At 34.5% G+C, this 17,342-nt stretch overlaps 1 protein-coding gene, 1 long non-coding RNA gene and 2 pseudogenes across 2 annotated transcripts; 3 read left to right on the forward strand and 1 right to left on the reverse strand.

Annotated features, from left to right (window-relative positions):
- Positions 1–9,481, forward strand: part of LOC146936727 (elongation factor G-2, mitochondrial-like) — a 31,433-nt pseudogene extending 21,952 nt beyond the window's left edge.
- LOC146936729 (F-box/kelch-repeat protein At3g23880-like) lies at positions 1,776–2,900 on the forward strand. The gene has a single exon (XM_085757366.1). The coding sequence runs from the start codon at positions 1,776–1,778 to the stop codon at positions 2,898–2,900; it is 1,125 nt and encodes a 374-aa protein (XP_085613492.1).
- Positions 3,834–4,725, forward strand: LOC146936730 (uncharacterized). Its single transcript, XR_015030691.1, has 2 exons — positions 3,834–4,049; positions 4,138–4,725. It is a non-coding gene; the product is annotated as an uncharacterized LOC146936730 (long non-coding RNA).
- A 4,805-nt stretch (positions 9,482–14,286) lies between the features above and the next one.
- Positions 14,287–15,522, reverse strand: LOC146936731 (F-box/kelch-repeat protein At3g23880-like; annotated as a pseudogene).
- Between the last annotated feature and the right edge of the window lie 1,820 nt (positions 15,523–17,342).

A 17,342-nucleotide genomic window follows, 5' to 3' on the forward strand; every position in this document is an offset into this window, starting at 1 on the left:
TTCCCTTGAGGTTGCCTATAGCCTAGGATTTAGGGGAACTCACTGAGACATTATGTCTCATCCCAATCCTTATTTGTTTCAGATTATCAGGATGGATGGCAAGCTAGTAGCCGAATGGATTTTCAGCAAGAGCTCGTTCGTACCCGAAGCGTGAAGAATATGGATCTCAAGGATGTATTTATTTTAGATAAGATAATATGTGATGTATTGTTATTGTACGAACGTGTTTTGTTGTATATAAATTCTTTCGAAGTTTTTATGTTGTATATTTTAATGTATCCAATACTAAATTCAACGCGCGTGCTAGACTTTCTAGATACGTCTAGTATGGGTGTTACAATAATTGTGGTCGATTCTTTGATTTTTTTGTTAAATTAAAAATATTTAAAATTTCAATAATTGCTTATGTAATGTCACATCCAAACACTTCAATATATGTAAGTAATTTTTAGTGTACATGTCCAAACATAAATAGCTTATCCAAGTATAAGAACTTATAATGTAAGCTCTAATGTTATAAGCCCTAATGCTATAAGCATCTATACATGCTGTTTATCCAAACGGGGCCCTAGTCACCAGGCACGGATCCAGGCTATACTAAATGGGGTCACTTGACCCCTCTTCTTCAAAAAATTTGTAACTACAAACTAGTGATTATAATGTATTGCCCCCTCTTCAAATTTTGCTTTGACCCCACAAAGACCATTAATTGAAATTTTATTAGATTGATTAATTTAAAGTATGAGTCTTGCTAACAAATTCCTTGAGGGCATTGTTTAAGGAACCATCAAAAGAAAATTGTCTTGAAAATACACAAGTCAAACACATGTAAAAGTCATAATTATAAATTTTTCAATGTAAAAGTTACTATTTTAGGATGCTTAAACAATGTCCTAAAATATTAAAAATAGATTTTTATTAATTGTCTAGTCACATACAGAGAATGATATATTTGAAAGTGTATAAAGACACATGGAGAGAAGCTATATTTTTTAAATGTTAAGTTGTCTTCAATTTTGAAGAAATAATACTGTAAATTTTTTGGGCATAATTATAGTTGTGTCATCATTTAAACGATTATATATGTATTCATACATGTTTTGCCTAAATATAATTTATAATAAAATTTTCAACAAAAATATATTTATTTATTATAAATGACTTTGACCCCACATGTTGAGATTTGTGGATCCATCACTGCTAGTCACGTTCAATATTATCGTAAAAGGGTTTCCGCTTATTACTATTCGGGATACGCTCTTTCCCTCAAAAAGTAATGAACACGTTGTTTCCCTCAATTCACGCCACAATTGTGCTAAGAATCCGTTGTGGAAAGGAAGAACGATCAGTTCCATTTTTCCTTCTCGTTGGCCACTGGAGAGTTTACCTTTTCCTTATCTTCATATATTGTTTGTGTTGATTGATTGAGCAGCCAATAGTTTTTGTTCACTCCGTCCTAGAATGTGTCTTTACTGATACAATTTAATGATCAACTGTCCTAGGATAAAGTTAAAGTTATATTTACCAAAGTATATATTTTTTTGCTTATCAAAGGAAAAAAAAAGAAAAAAAAAAAACTTCTGTTAGAATTGTGGATATATTGTGTTTATGGCTATGGTAAATATGTTTATGGTTATAGTAAATATGCAATTTGAATTATATGTTTTGATATTCATTTTCATTTTTGTTCTAAACAGAACCCTGTTTTGGAACGAAAATCTAAATTCTGGAATTCACACCGTTAGCATTTGTTTTGCACAAACCATTCTTGGGTAATGGCGCACGGAAACAACAACAAACGAAACAAAGTCGTTTCGTCTCAGTCACTCACGCCAGAGCTTCCAACTCTTCCTTTCGATCTCATTGCTGAAATTCTATGTAGGCTACCTGTGAAGTTTCTCCTTCAACTTCGATGCGTATGTAAGTTCTTCGATTCTCTTATTTCTGATCCAAAATTTGCAAAGAAGAACCTTCAATTGTCAACAAAGCGCCACCACCTCATGGTAGCCTCTAGGAACAACTTGGATGAGTTAGTTCTACAGGATTCTCCAATGCTCTCAGTTTTTTCTACTTCTACCATTGTTACACAGACACAACTTTACCCTCCTAATACTCTCACAAATGGATCTAAATACGTGGACGTATTGTGCTCTTGCGATGGCATTTTTTGTTGTTTTCTCAAGCCTAGTTCTTATGCTTCGTGGAACCCTTCCATTAGAAAATTTAAGTTATTGCCTTCTTTGGAAATTCGACGCAAACATGATACTCTTTTCATAAGCTTCGGGTATGATCATTTCATTGATAAGTATAAGGTCATTGATTTTTCTTCCAAAAATGATGTTTTTGTTTATACTTTGGGGACTGACTATTGGACAAGAATAGAGGACATCCCACATGATTACCGCATATATAGACGAGGAGTATTTGTGGGTGGTGCTGTTAACTGGTATGCAGAAGGTGATTCTTTGCACTTCATTCTTTCTCTTGCTTTAGAGGATGAGTCATATCGACAACTTTTCCTACCTGATTCTGATAATGAGTCATATTCATGGAGATTGGATGTGCTGAGGGATTGCTTGTGTGTCTTTGAAACTAGTGATATGTTTTTGAATGTTTGGATTATGAATAAGTACGGAAATGAAGAGTCTTGGACTAAATTGTTCCATGTCCCTAACATGCAAGATCTTCACGGTTTCGAAGACAACTGCTGGTGGTGGAGTCTTGGACTATATTTTACTGAGGATGACCGACTGCTGATGGAATTTAATGATATTGAATGTTACGATTGGAAGTTGGCTGTTTACGATTCCAAAACTGTTACTTTTAATATTCTTGAGTTTCAAAACAACTATGCTCAGAAGGACCCAATAGTTTACATTGAGAGTCTCATATCACCTTAACTTAAAGCATGGATTCGACTTCAACATACATATGGTTAGTTGTTTGTTATTTAATTTATGTCTGCTTTGATTCTTGGTGAATTTTGGATCATTGTTAATCAATGGTTGATGGAATCTATAGGTTCAACATTGCTTCTTATTTTCAATAGTTTGGTTAATTTGAGTTGTTTTGATTCTCACATATCTTGCACTATATTTTAAATAGTTCACAATCATGAATTGTTTCAAATAGTTTGTCGTTTCATTATAAACAAAACTGGATATGTTATAGAATACTATTGCGATGTCATTTTTTAAAGAATATTGAATATCCGTTTTTACCATATATGTAATGTTAATATTAGCAATGAGATTGAAGCTATTTTTTAATGGATTAAAGGAAGTACAGGGTGGGAGTTACAATATATTTTAGGTGTGAATAAGGTTATGTGTGTTATTAGTTGTTACAGCAAATTTGTTCATTATTTGTGACAAAAAGTTTACGATCATGAACTAGTTGGATGAGGTTTATATGTCTTCTTATAATGAAGTGGTGTTTCATTTTATTATTTTAATTAAATATATAAGTAAACAGACATATGATATCTATGACTCTTACAATAGAACCTTATAACCATGTCAATGTACTCTTTTTTCCTTATGAAAACCTTTTCTTCTGTCTTTGAACATGTTTCGTATGCTGCTACAAATGTGCTCTTTTTTTCCATATGAAAATCTTTTCTTTTGTCTTTGAACATGTTTCGACATTTTAGTACCACTTTCTTTGAACAGGTTTCGAAATCTAAATACCACTTAAATAATTGTCTTTCTAGAGCACTTCTGTGGTGATACAAAAGGTCTCTGTTTTTACTCAAAAGTGAAGCCTTTCTAGTTAATTACTCTGAATTTGAGCTTCCGGTTTATGTAGTAACTTAGAGTTGTACATGCAAACCGACACCTTTTCCTGCTTGAAGTTCGAAATATGCACGGAGAGGAATTGATGTATCCTCAATTCATTCCTCCAGAGAGACTGCTACTGCCAAATCAGAGTGCTCATGAGTACGTAAATCCCTTCATTCGATATGGTTATAATGCCCTTTTTCTTCCCACTAACTTCTGTCATGTAATGGACAAGGGTTAACCCACGCTGATGTTACTACTGGAAAGTTGGTGAGTTTATTGTTAGTGTTTTCCTTTTTCAGTGTGTTGGTATAATTCTGTTTATATTTAATTCAAGATGTTTTTTGTATGTAATCAGAAGATGAATTGGCTTTGGTTCTGCCAAGCTGCATTTCCTCATGAGTCATCTGAATTTACTGTCATTGATTACCTTGGGTACACTTGGAAATTGTTTATGGACTTCTGTCATGATGAAGGAGTGTCGTGCGTATTTTTCGGACAGTGGAAAGCACTGTGCGATGCCCGTAAGTTGACTAAAGGAATGACTATCAAATTAGGTGTTACTGGAACAACCAATAATAGGGTTGTCTATCTTTGTGCACCTCTCATGTTGGTTCTGAGAACCAAAATGCCTCCATCTGCATGTGCAGGTGAAGGTGGCCCGTGTTATCGATTTGAGGAGTAATTCTAGAAAAATTAGTTGAGTTCATTCTCGCAGCTCAGATGTGACGTGTTTCTGTTAGTTTTTAGGTGTGTACTTTGTTGATTGTTTGTATTTTTTTTTGTTGCATTTCAGTGGCTTAGTGTTTGAGCAATGAAGGAATTATTAGAGGAGCTCTTATCCATCGTTATGTGTACTACTTTGTTATGTCAGCTACTTATGTGTACTGTGTTGTATTCCAGTGACTTGAAGATTAAGCAATCATAAATCTGTGTTGTTCATCTATATTTTGGCTATGTTTTCATGATTAAGACTTTGGAGTCATTTTGGATGAAGTTATGAATCATGTGTTAATTGAACTTAAGGCATCTTCTAATGAAAGAATTTGCACTGTTTTACCTTTTGATAATTGAAGACCAAAATATGTCATTAGTTAGAGCCTCTGCATTTCGGCCTCTGCATTGTAATTACTTGATGAATAAGCAACCCCTAAAATTGATTTGGAACATTATTATGCAGTCTTGCCCTTCACTATATTTGTTTGGTTGAAAGCTGAAAAAAAGGGACTAACAAAGGATATGTGCCATATTTAACTTATAGGATGTCGACCAATGTTTGAATGTTAATAACAAGACTGTATTTACATTGACAGCGTGCAGATTTAGCCTTTCAAATTGTTCAGCTATATACCATTCAACAATGATAGTACATAGGTCTATTATAACTACTCAATGCAGTCATTGGTTTTACTTGCCAGATTAAGTTACTTATGGCACTATACTCGAAAAAAACAAGAATTGATGCTAAAAAAATCTCATAATTCACTATAAAGGTTTTTTTTTTCCAGTATAGAAGTTTGTCATTATAGTTTAAAATAGTTTAAAATATGAGCCATCATTCCTAAATAATATCAACATTGGCAGTCAAGTTTGCCTTATTTATGCAAATATATCTGGACAAAATAAGCTACCTGAAGTGTGATTTAACTAAGTGTAATCATAATACTATATTAGCTATAGGTGATACCTTTGTTCAGATGGTTAACTATATTAAATATATTTGTGTATATTTTGTTGTTTTTTGGGCTGGCTATGTTTTCTGTTTATATATTTTCTGCATATTTAGTTATATTGGTTTTGGACATTTTAGGTTCTTTGCATACAAGCTTTTGGTATTTTAAACTTCATGTATCCTTAAAAACTTGAATCCTTAACAAATGATATATCTTTATAGATTTATAGTTAGTTGCCCTTTCTTTTGTGCATCGTTAAAATTTTCCAAGGACTCATACCATACATTTTTTAGTTTGCTTCTCTCATTTGAATTTGTCAAAAATTGTACCATATGGAAAAGTTACTAATTTCTTTTTAGTACTTTGGATATTTTTATTCTCTTTGTTATGAATACTCAAAAGTGCACATTAAGAGAGTCCTACTCTTTTTTAGGAATTGGAGAATTTTCCTGGTAGTATATCTGCACTTTTTCCATTTGAGAGGTCTGCTACTAATGCTATGTCATGTTTTGCTGACTTGCTGTTGTAGAGTTTTTGGGCCATTTTTTCTGCTTCCGGTGTTGTTCTATTGCCGATTCAACTCACGTTTTTCTGGTCTCGGAAGATAATTTCGAAGCCCGCTTTGGTATAAGGCAGCTAGAGTTTGTGTTCTGCTGCAGATGTTCCAATCCATATATTCTGTAGATGTTAAAATCCATATATTCTTTTCATGTCCTAACCCATATTTTATGTAAAAACGACAGTTATCAAGAATATAGATTAAAAATGCAACATCTCATGTTCTATTGTATTATGAATGTCATTTTTATCTTGCCAATTTATGATAAAAAGTCTCACTGTGGGATACTTTGAATTTGCTGAGTTTGAAAGGAAATAGGGTGGACTTCATGAGTTTAATTTCTTCACTGTGGGATACTTTTCTTCACCTACTTCATGAAGATGGTGTTTGCATTGACAGTACTTCAAATGTAGTGTTTAAAGAAATTTTCTAAAATGTGTATACTCGAAAAACTTCAATTACTTTTGATTTTAAATAACATTTGAATATTAAGTTCGAACTATACAATGAATTTTTGCTTTTCCTTACTACATTTGCATTGTATATGACCCATGCGGTAGCACGGGTGGAAAGTCTAGTTTAGATCTAAAAAGATGGTCACATGATTAACAATTAAAACTCATATTTAAGTCACTAGATTAAAATAAGATGAAAGGTGGAGATTTGGAGTTAGTCAATAAACTTACTCTTGGAGTCAAAATATCCATCCTCAAAAATCTTAGTTACGTATGTTACTTTAGTACGATAAGTATATAGCAATTTTGTTACTCATGCAACGTCAAAGATAACTAACATTATAATTCAAATATATGTTTTGAAAAAGTGGATCCAGAGAAAATCAAAGGAGGTTACTTAAATTCAAAAGCTCCTTGTTAAACCGGAGGGTAAGCTGAAAATTTAGGCTTATTAAAATATGACATAAGCATCTTATGAAACTATGATAAACTATTTTTATTTATTTACCCAAACACCTTTAAAAAGGCTTATGGGAGTAGATAAGCCCACATAAGCTCAAAATAAGTCAATCCAAACAGGGCCTAGTTGTCAATCCAAACAGGGCCTAGTTGTACATGTTCTCATTTTAATTTGAATAAATTTTAACCATCTATTTGGTGTGTTTCTCGCGGTTCAACAATGATACATTTAATTTGACCTTTCACCTGAAAAAACTTTCACTCGTTGAAGCAGTCGAAAACCCTCCTACACCAAACCACCATGGTATGCTTCTCCTCCGCGCACAACGCTTTGTTTACGCACTCTGGTCCTCCTCCGCCACAACGGTGGGGTCTCTGATCGGTGGCAGTTTCCACCCCCGACACTTTTCAGCGGGGAACGTGGCTCGTGCAACAGCAGCGACGATTGACAAAGAGCCTTGGTGGAAGGAGTCGATGGAAAAGGTTCGCAAGGTCGGGATCTCGGCTCACATCGATTCTGGGAAGACAGCGTTGACGGAGCGGATACTAATCTACACTGGTCAGATCCGCCAGATCCACGAGGTTCGCGGAAAAGATGGCGTTGGTGCCAAGATGGATGGGATGGATTTGGAGAAAATCAAGGGAATCACCATTCAGTCTGCTGCCACTTATTGCAATTGGAAAGGCTCTAATATCAACCTACGCCTGGTCACGTTGATTTCACCATTGAGGTTGACAGGGCTTTGCGAGTTCTTGATGGCGCCATTCTTGTTCTTTGTAGTGTTAGTGTTGTTCAAAGTCAGTCCATCACAGTCGATAGCCAAATGAGAAGATACGAGGTTCCAAGAATTATATTTATCAACAAGCTTGATCTAGATGAAGCATATCCATGGAAAGTTTTAAACCAGGCTAGATCTAAGCTTCGCCATCATACTGCTGCAGTTCAACTTCCAATAGGTCTTGAAAAAGCTTTCGAGGGACTTATTGATCTTGTGAAGTTAAAGGCCTATTATTTTCATGGTGAATATGGAGATGATGCTGTCGTTAAAGAAATACCTTCAGACATGGAAGCCTTGGTGGCAGATAAAAGACGCGAACTCATAGAAACTGTGTCAGAGGTTGATGATATACTTGCCAAAGCTTTTCTTGGCGATGAGACCATTTCTGATGCTGATCTTGAGGGAGCAATTCGCAGGGCTACCATAGCACGGAAATTTATACCGGTATTCATGGGCAGTGCTGCTATGCTAAAAACACTGGGGTGAAACCGCTTATGGATGGCATGGTTAGTTATTTGCCATGTCCAATCGATGTTAGTAATTATGCCCATGACCTATCTAAGAATGAGAAGGAGGTTGAGTTGACCGGAAGTCCTGATGGTCCCCTTGTAGCTTTGGCTTTCAAGTTGGAGGACAAGCCGGTTGGTCAGTTAACATTTCTAAGAATTTATGAGGGCGTCATTCGCAAGGGTGATTGCATCGTTGATGTTATCTTTAGCAAGAAGATCAGAGTTCCTCGCCTTGTACGAATGCATTCTACTGAGATGCATGATATTCAAGAGGCCTATGCTGGCCAAATAGTTGCTGTATTTGGTGTTGTTTGAGCATCAAGAGATACTTTTACCGATGGGTCCGTTAAATACACAATGACTTCCATGGCTGTTCCTGAACCTGTGATGTCATTGGCTGTACAACCAGTCTCCAAAGATCTTGCAGGGAAATTTTCAAAAGCTTTGAACCGCTTCCAAAGAGAGGATCCTACTTTCCACGTTGGCTTGGACCCAGAGAGTGGGCAGACAATCATTTCTGGAATGGGAGAACTACACTTGGATATTTATGTTGAACGCATGAGGATGGAGTACGAGGTTGCTGCAACAGTTGGAAAGCCCAGTGTAAACTTCAGAGAAACTGTTACTAAACGTGTTGATTTTGACTATTTACATAAGAAGCAATCTGGAGGACAAGGACAATATGGACGGGTGATTGGGTATATTGAACCACTTCCTGCTGGGTCACCGACCAAGTTTGAATTTGAAAACATGCTTATTGGTCAAGCTATTCCATCAAATTTTGTCCCTGCAATTGAGAAAGGTTTTAAAGAAGCTGCCAACTCTGGTGCCTTAATCGGACATCCAGTTGAAAACATCCGAGTTGTGTTGACAGATGGTGCTGCTCATGCTGTTGATTCCAGTGAAATTGCCTTTAAGTTGGCTTCTATCTATGCTTTTAGACAGTTTTATCCAGTTTCCAAACCAGTTATATTAGAACCTGTTATGCTTGTTGAACTGAGAGTACCAACAGAATTTCAGGGAGCTGTCATTGGTGACCTCAACAAGAGAAAATGTGTAATTGTTGGCAATGATCAGGACGAAGATGATTCTGTCGTCATTACAGCTCATGGCCCCCTTAACAATATGTTTGGGTATGCTACAGCTCTTCGATCAATGACACAAGGAAAGGGTGAATTCACAATGGAATACAAGGAACATTCAGCTGTTTCTAATGATACACAAACACTATTGATAAGACATACAATGGCAATAAAGCGACTGAATGATATGGCCATATTGTTGAAGTATGCGGCTGTGACAATAAATTAGGATATAAGTCTGTGACAATAAAAGAAGATGTATGTTATGCATGCTCATATTACTTTATAAACATCGCTAATATTTGATTCATAAAAAAAAAAAAAAATATGACCTTCACCTAAATTCCACCATTTATTAGTACTAGTTAAATAAAAAGATATGATTCTTACCGACAAAAACAGAGAAATGCTAACAAGTGCTCTTAGGTCACTTGTTAAGAAGCTTAAAAGAGAAAGTTTATTTTACAAATGATGTATTCAACACCATGAAACTTTAAAAATGAACTTTTTCTACATCAAATTTATAATTTATTTCTATTTTTGAGTTCTTAACTAGTGTCTTAAGGACACTTGTTAGCATAAACAAAAAAATATAAGATACAATTTTTCATCAAAATTATAGAAATTAAAAAAATATCAATTGAACTCACATATAACAGTTCTCATTGTAAAGATGAAAATATAATTAGAAATAAATTAAAATGTTTATAAATATAATTTATTGAGAAAAACAAATAGTACATTTATGTTTATGTCATTTTATATTCATCAGTCACTTAAAAAGTTGATTTTATCAAACACATTAATTTTAATAAGCTAACTTTTCTGCTATAAGTTATCAATGATAAACTAACTTTTTTTACCAACATACCTTAAATCTAAATTTCTTTTTCTTTGATAAATTTGAGATATATAAAATTCGCTATTATTAAGTTTTTTTAATTGTATGAAAGAAAGTTTTTTTAATATACTAAATAAAGAATAAGTCCAGTATCTCATATTGGCTTAGTTCGGCATGACCATGCAATTTTACAGTCATATTTCATAAACAGACCTAAATATATATCTCTTGTTACGAGGAGGGACAGATCCCATCTAGGACACCCATGTCCCTCAACATGATTCATCAAGTACCAATTAACCAACGTTATGGTCATCCTTTTACAAACAACGTTAAAATGGCAACAAAGCACTTGAGTCCACATCTAGGGATCATAGTGGTTTCAGGTCTAAGAGTTATATACATTATTATCATTGTGAGAATATCTTATGACAATTTAATAAAATACTATGTAGTATTCTCACGGTGGGTCAATCCAGTATAAATATTACTCCTAATATTTATACTTATGTATGTACTTAATATCTCAGATCTATGACCCATGAGATGTGGTCATCAGTTTACATACATAATAGTCTCGACGCTTTATTATTATCTCAATTCATATTAAAGATTAACTACGGACACATTTAAGAATAGCGTTATTTATGTTAATGTAATCTCATGATTAAGTCATACACTTAATATATCATTACATGAACAATCTATTCTAGAGACTTTATTAACATTACAACAAATATAATAAAGAGTGTCATATATTATTAAATAATTATTAAATAATAAAAGTCATGATACATAAGAAAAGTTTAACCTAAACTATTGGCCTCTAGGGCTTACACAAACATAATACCACAATCAAATGATTAAAGTAAGGGTCCTGCTAACCGGTACCCCCGGGACACTGGTTAAGCATACCAAAAAAGAGAATTATTACCATAAAAGGAAACTGTTTTTGACTTTATTATAAATTAATTACACAATTTCAATGCATTAACTCTATATAATTTCCTTTTTAATATCCTTAACGAGTGCCCCGGAGGCACCGGTTAACATTTCCCTTAAAGTAAAGATGAGTAACAAAAGATGGAAATACATCAGTATTTCAAGCCTAAGACAAAATTCATCATAATCCTACAACAAAATTCCACAAAGCTTCATTCATAATGGAAAGAAAAATGAAAATGAAATTAAAAAACACCAAAATCAGATTTCGTGCTACATCAGGTTAATGAATTGATCATAAAACACATCAGTATATAAATAACTGATATTTTCTTTGAGAATTAATAGGAAAATAAAGATTGAAATCTAGAAGGAACACAAAGAATGATTAAAATCGGAAGGTAAAGAACATATTGAGTCGCAGGTGGTGAGGGCAGTATTTTGGTTGTTGTTGGTGGTGGTGATCAACTTTGAAAGCTCTGATGCCAAGAAAGAACTAAGCAAAGAGTGGAACCCTTCATTGATTTTCAGGTGTCCAATTACATGAATATTACTAGTACAATTGTTTATTTAAGAGTGTATTAGTATGTTTACAATATAATTTTTTAATTGAAATATTTCTTGCATTTTTGTGTGAAAATAAGATCTGTTTTATGATGTTTGTAACATTGTACTTTCTCAGACTTCCTCTTTTTACAAATTGAGTAATGATGTTAAACAGCATATGTTAAGGAAAACTTATAATATACAACACGGTGGCTGATAACATAAGGACTTTCAGCGTAGCATTATATTTTGTTAACATGAAAGAAAAAACTGACAAACTCTCTCTTCAACTTAACAGACGCATAATAGTTAAATCGTTTGAAGTATAGTCTACTAGAAACAAATTTAGTCATTGTGTTATGATCCGATGTATTGAAGCAAGTAAAACCATGAGTCATTTGGAGGAAAGACTTTTAGACAAAATAATTGAATCTTCATTATGTTATACCTCACTAGTTGAGAGGTGCAATACTGCTAATAGCAATAGCTTAGAAGCCTACACTTGACATAAGATCCAAAAAGATAGGAACTGATTCACTGCTATATATTGTAAATTTGTAGGGGATGCGAATGATTAAAAGCAAGAAAAATCAATTTAGTCTATCTTCCTCTTTTATTCTTGGAGAGTTTTCCCTTCTCTTGAACAAGGGAAAATTACAGGTTCTCTGTTTAGGTCCTATTCGAGCACCTAGCACTATGCTTATTCTCAGTGATCATAAAGGGATTCGATAAACTCAAATGGAACTCGAGTGTTGAAGTAAACACTCCTAAATTTTGTATCATGCATATGTAATCAAAATTAACATTAGTATTTCTATCAAACAAACTAGCGTCTGGTGTTTAACGGTGTAATGTAGGTTGTAAAGAATACTACATGTGACCTTCAAATTATCGTTGTCATGTGAATTAATTCGTAACAGGTACAGACATACAACGATGGAAAGGGGTTATTAGATGGTGATGGGAAAATGGCAAATTGGGAGGAAATACATATTCTGCTTCTTTTGCTGTAAACTGGTGCAAGATTTTGTTTTGTCAAACATGCTGCTGACCTTTCTGCATGCTGCTGGTCTTTCATCCTCAGATTATTCATTTCAATCTTGCCTACTTTAATTCCCCCCACTAAACCAATCCCCATTTTCAAATAGATAACAAAATTTCATCTATAAGGCACTACCACATTCATGCAAACTTCAAGCCTATTCAATATGTAAAGTTAAAACTAAGCTCTGTCTCATATTATGCTATATTTCAGATTTCACAAACCATTTCCTACTTGAAATAATAATGTAATCAAAGTTCAGGAATTGATTCGTCCATTTATTATCATAGCTAAACTTTTGACAGCACTTAAACCAGTTATGTTTTAAAAATTTGAAGCTTCCTCGAGGAATAGTGACCAACAAAATGACATACAGAATTTGACTACTGAATAAACCTAACTAAATGATTTTCATATTCCCCTCGAATGTGCTTTTTGAAGTCGTGAAAATATCAGCGGATACTCTAACAAACAGGCATGTGATTGGAGAGTAAATAAATGATTACCTTGAACTGTACATTATCAGTTCTGAACTGAATTCCTGGAATTAAATGCAGCAGAAGAAAAGTAAGAAACATTAATTATCAGCTTTTGACCCTTTTTTTAACATCAGCTACCCCCTCTTGTTTGTTTGAACCACAAGAACTGATACATATTCTTGGCGAATCTAGCTGATAAATAGTGTTTTGGCAATTCAAATTTCTAAGACACATCATACGGATTTGTTTTTTGTTGTGTGAAAAGAAACACAACAAAGAATAAAGAGCCAACAATGTGTATGCTGTCTATCATTCTATCTATCTATATATCTCACAAACAAGAGCGATAAGAGGATCATTGAACCCCTCTGTCAAAATATATAATAGTCATTGTCAAAGCAACAACATGACATCCATTCATGGCATTGTTTCTTGAAACTAAACATGTATTTGAAAATATAATGTACGATATCGAGTATAACAGAAAAATTGTGGTCACTTTAGCCAATATCTAGTGTCTAACTTGCTCAATTCCTTTTAGTAGATATTACTGGTGTTCACCTAAATCAAACAGGTGAGATATACCTGATCACAAACTCCATAATTACTATGCAGATTCTTGAATCTTTTTATATGAAATTCATAATATCAAAATAATAAGAAATGAAGCGCAATATAAGAAGCTTTAATTTCTTGTAGAAAAAAAAGTTGGATGACAAATCATCATAGTAATGATTCTTTGAAATCACAAATATGAAAGGCACGAAGTTGATGAATCATAGTCTAAAAACTTAAATATGTCTTTCACCTTCATCAAACAGGTGAGATGTATCCGATCACAAAAAATGCATTGTTCAGTTTGGTTAATGATGCATTGTTCAAGATTTGAAGCCACCATTAAGACGTATGTTTAGCGGTTGGCATACATTATATCTAAAATTTATCTCCAATATTAGAAATGATAGGTGACATGGCATGGCATTTTCTCAAGTTGTAGATTGCATTGACCATAATTTAAAAATGATAGGTGAAATCGGCAATAAGAAGAAGAAGCATAAATTAAATAACATTAATAAAAGTTAACATAAGTTGTAATCGAATCTCAAGATAAGTGACAAACCATAACGTCTAACTAACAACATCAAGGACAAGGTGATATCAAATTCTCAACATAGACTTTTGGAATAAAAAAACCATTAATGTCTTGACGCGCTGACATATTAAAAGTACCACTTTTGGAATCATAGAGAGTAAACATCAATTGCACCATATTTCTTTAATACATTAGCACTTGGTCATCCTCCGTGACATATAAAGCATTGCCATTGGGATGGAGACCCAAATCATGCATGTAAGGAGTACGGTATAATTGAGCCAAATCATGCATATAAGGAACACGGTACAATTTACTCCATGGCTCTTCATTATCATATCCCTTCATAATCCAAATGTCCACAAATTACTCGAACCTTGCAAATATGCACAAGCAATCCATCGATTCCCTCAAGGACCAATTATCTGTCTCCAAATTAGGCTTCAAAAGCTTTTGATACGACTCCTTCTCCAAATCACGAGAAACAATGTTGTGTGAAGAACTCAGAGAATCATATGCCAACCAATTAATGGTACGTCTAGCAAATACTCCTAGTGCACTAATGGAGCCATAATTTGGTAAGTCTTGGATCCTCCTCCAACAATCAGTACCCAAAGTATAACAACAAACTTCATTACTATTGTCAGGAAAAAAAGAAACTGCAACAATCTTATAAGTATGAGTGGAATGACCATATCCAAAATTATATTTGGTGGAACAGGGAACTCTTTTTCCTGCTTTTTCCAACGCGGGAAACATATTGAATCTCCTAATGGAAGGGTTCCACAAAACAACAGAATGTCCAACAATTGTACCATATTCACAGGTGAAACAAAGAATGTCGTCGCAAGAAAAAATACACAACTTATCAGCGCTTACAGTTCCCAAAATATCAGGGAACCTGAGTTTGGTAGGTTTGATGCGAGAGGTTGTCATTGCTGCCTTGAAAACAGAGGGAATTGTGGAATCCTTCATTGTGGAATCCTTCAGAATTGTGTTAACAATGAGGTGATGGTTGTGCTGGGAAGCCTTTGAAAATTGAAGATGCTTCTTTGTGAATTTAGGATTGGAGATTAGAGATTTCCACTATTTGCCAAGGCACTGAAGTTGAAGGAGGAGCTTCCTTAGAAGTCTACAGAAAATCTCAGCAATCAGATCAAAGGGAAGAGTGGGTAGGGTTCCGGTGACGGTAGGCGATCTCCGCCTCTTGGTGTATTTTCGTTTCTTCTTCATTGACTGAGTGGAAACGTTGTTTCGGTCATCTCCCTTGCTACCAAACTTCATTTGTTCGAGTGGCGATGCAAGAAGGAGATCTTGAAGCAAAGATTGATGAGAAACAAGAGTATGGTTTTATATTGTGTAAGATTTTGATGGTGGGAAATGGATATTAGGGTTGAAAACAATTGTGCTGTCTAATCACCAAAACGTATTAGGGTTCCGATGATTAGTGAGAAACAAGAGCAGGGTTTTATTGTATATATGATTTTCATAGATACAACGTTTTTGAAAAGGCCCAAAACTTTAGTAACAAAAAAACAGGTTTTGTGCAATGTGCATATACAAATTACTATTGCACTAGGTAAAACAGCATCGCTCTCGCTCTGATAGGGTTTAACAGGAGCACCGCTTCCCACCTTCCCATCATCGTTTTTCACTCATAATCACACTGTCCGGTTTGAAATTTCTCGTGTCTGCTACCTAAAACCTCCCTTATTCTCTCCTTGTGAGATGTTTATTGTTTAAGTCTCTCCTTGTGGGAAGTTATATTTTGTCTCTCCTCTGTGAGAAGTTTTCCGTCCCTTTTCTTCCTTTTTCATGGCAAAGCTCCTCTTTAACTTTTCACAGAAAACCACCACGACCCTTTACCCTTCTGTCATTGTATTTCATCACTTCTGCTGGAACAAGTCCCATAAAGTCCCTCCACGGTCTTCTGGCCATGCCAAGCGTGATTTTCCATCTGCAAGGAGGACTCTAATCCTTCTACCCCCCACTATAAGTTCCATGACAGGATGGGTATCAATTTCATCACTAGTTGTCCGGCCACGAGTCACAAATTAACCAGTGATCTGATCCCGAGACGGCCCCCTCGAAAGCCATCATGGAAAGGTTTTATTGGGGTTTCTCTGCTATCTTCCCGTTTGAGAGTGTGGTTTGGCTCCATGTATTTGATTCTCTATTATTTTATTTACTGTTTTGTTTGCTTTTTGTTATTGTTGGTTTATTTCAAGTTTGCATGTCATGTGTTTGTTGAAATGCTAGTGAAGGATTCGTCTTATCGGTACTTTGTTATGAGTAAGGAATTCATGGCGACAATCAGCAAACTCAACATCCTCTCAGCCTCACACAAGACTTTTCAACGTATGGTTGTATTGGTTATCATCAATATGCGCGAACAACATCACAATCTTTTTTCCGAAGTTGGATGACATCAAAGACTGTGGATCTCAAAAGTTTGGTGATCTTGGACCATAGGTGGAAGGAATTAGTCTGGTTGTTAGGGTATTGTTTTTGGATTATTGCTGCCTTTTTGTTTTCTGAACTTTATAGATGTATCGTTAGGATGTATCCTACTATCTTGATTGTTAGGTCTAATCTCAATTTATGGGTGTGGGGAATGTCCCAACTCTTAATCGGTTGTATTATTTTTTTCCTTTGAATGAATGAAGTTTTTTGACTATAAAAAAAAATAAAAAATTACTATTGCACCACACCGCACACAAGCTTATTTTCCACCTATAGATGTGTAAATCACATTATATTTGTTTTAATTTAATAGTGAGTTTTATTGAAGGATCACTTGCTTAGTCACAACCACAAATAATTCTATTTTGGCACACTCACACAAATGGAAAAAAAGGTAAAAGAAAAAATACTAATCTAATATGTTATTTTAAAAGATTCAATAATAAGTACTTTTATGTGTGTGTGTCCAAATACATTTTATTTGCAATTTTGCCTATATAAGTATTTTTCGTTTTATTGATCCAACCATAAAAACAACTTACACCATAGACTTGGCCCAATAAACAAGGTGAGGAGGGAGACTTCGGAGAAAATCTTGAAAACTTTTTTTCTTTAGAATTCTGCTCTTTACTCGAGAGGAA

This window comes from Medicago sativa, chromosome 3 (assembly GCF_051527215.1).
Source record: "Medicago sativa cultivar Bolivia chromosome 3, Bolivia_mono, whole genome shotgun sequence".
Classification (NCBI taxonomy): domain Eukaryota; kingdom Viridiplantae; phylum Streptophyta; class Magnoliopsida; order Fabales; family Fabaceae; genus Medicago; species Medicago sativa.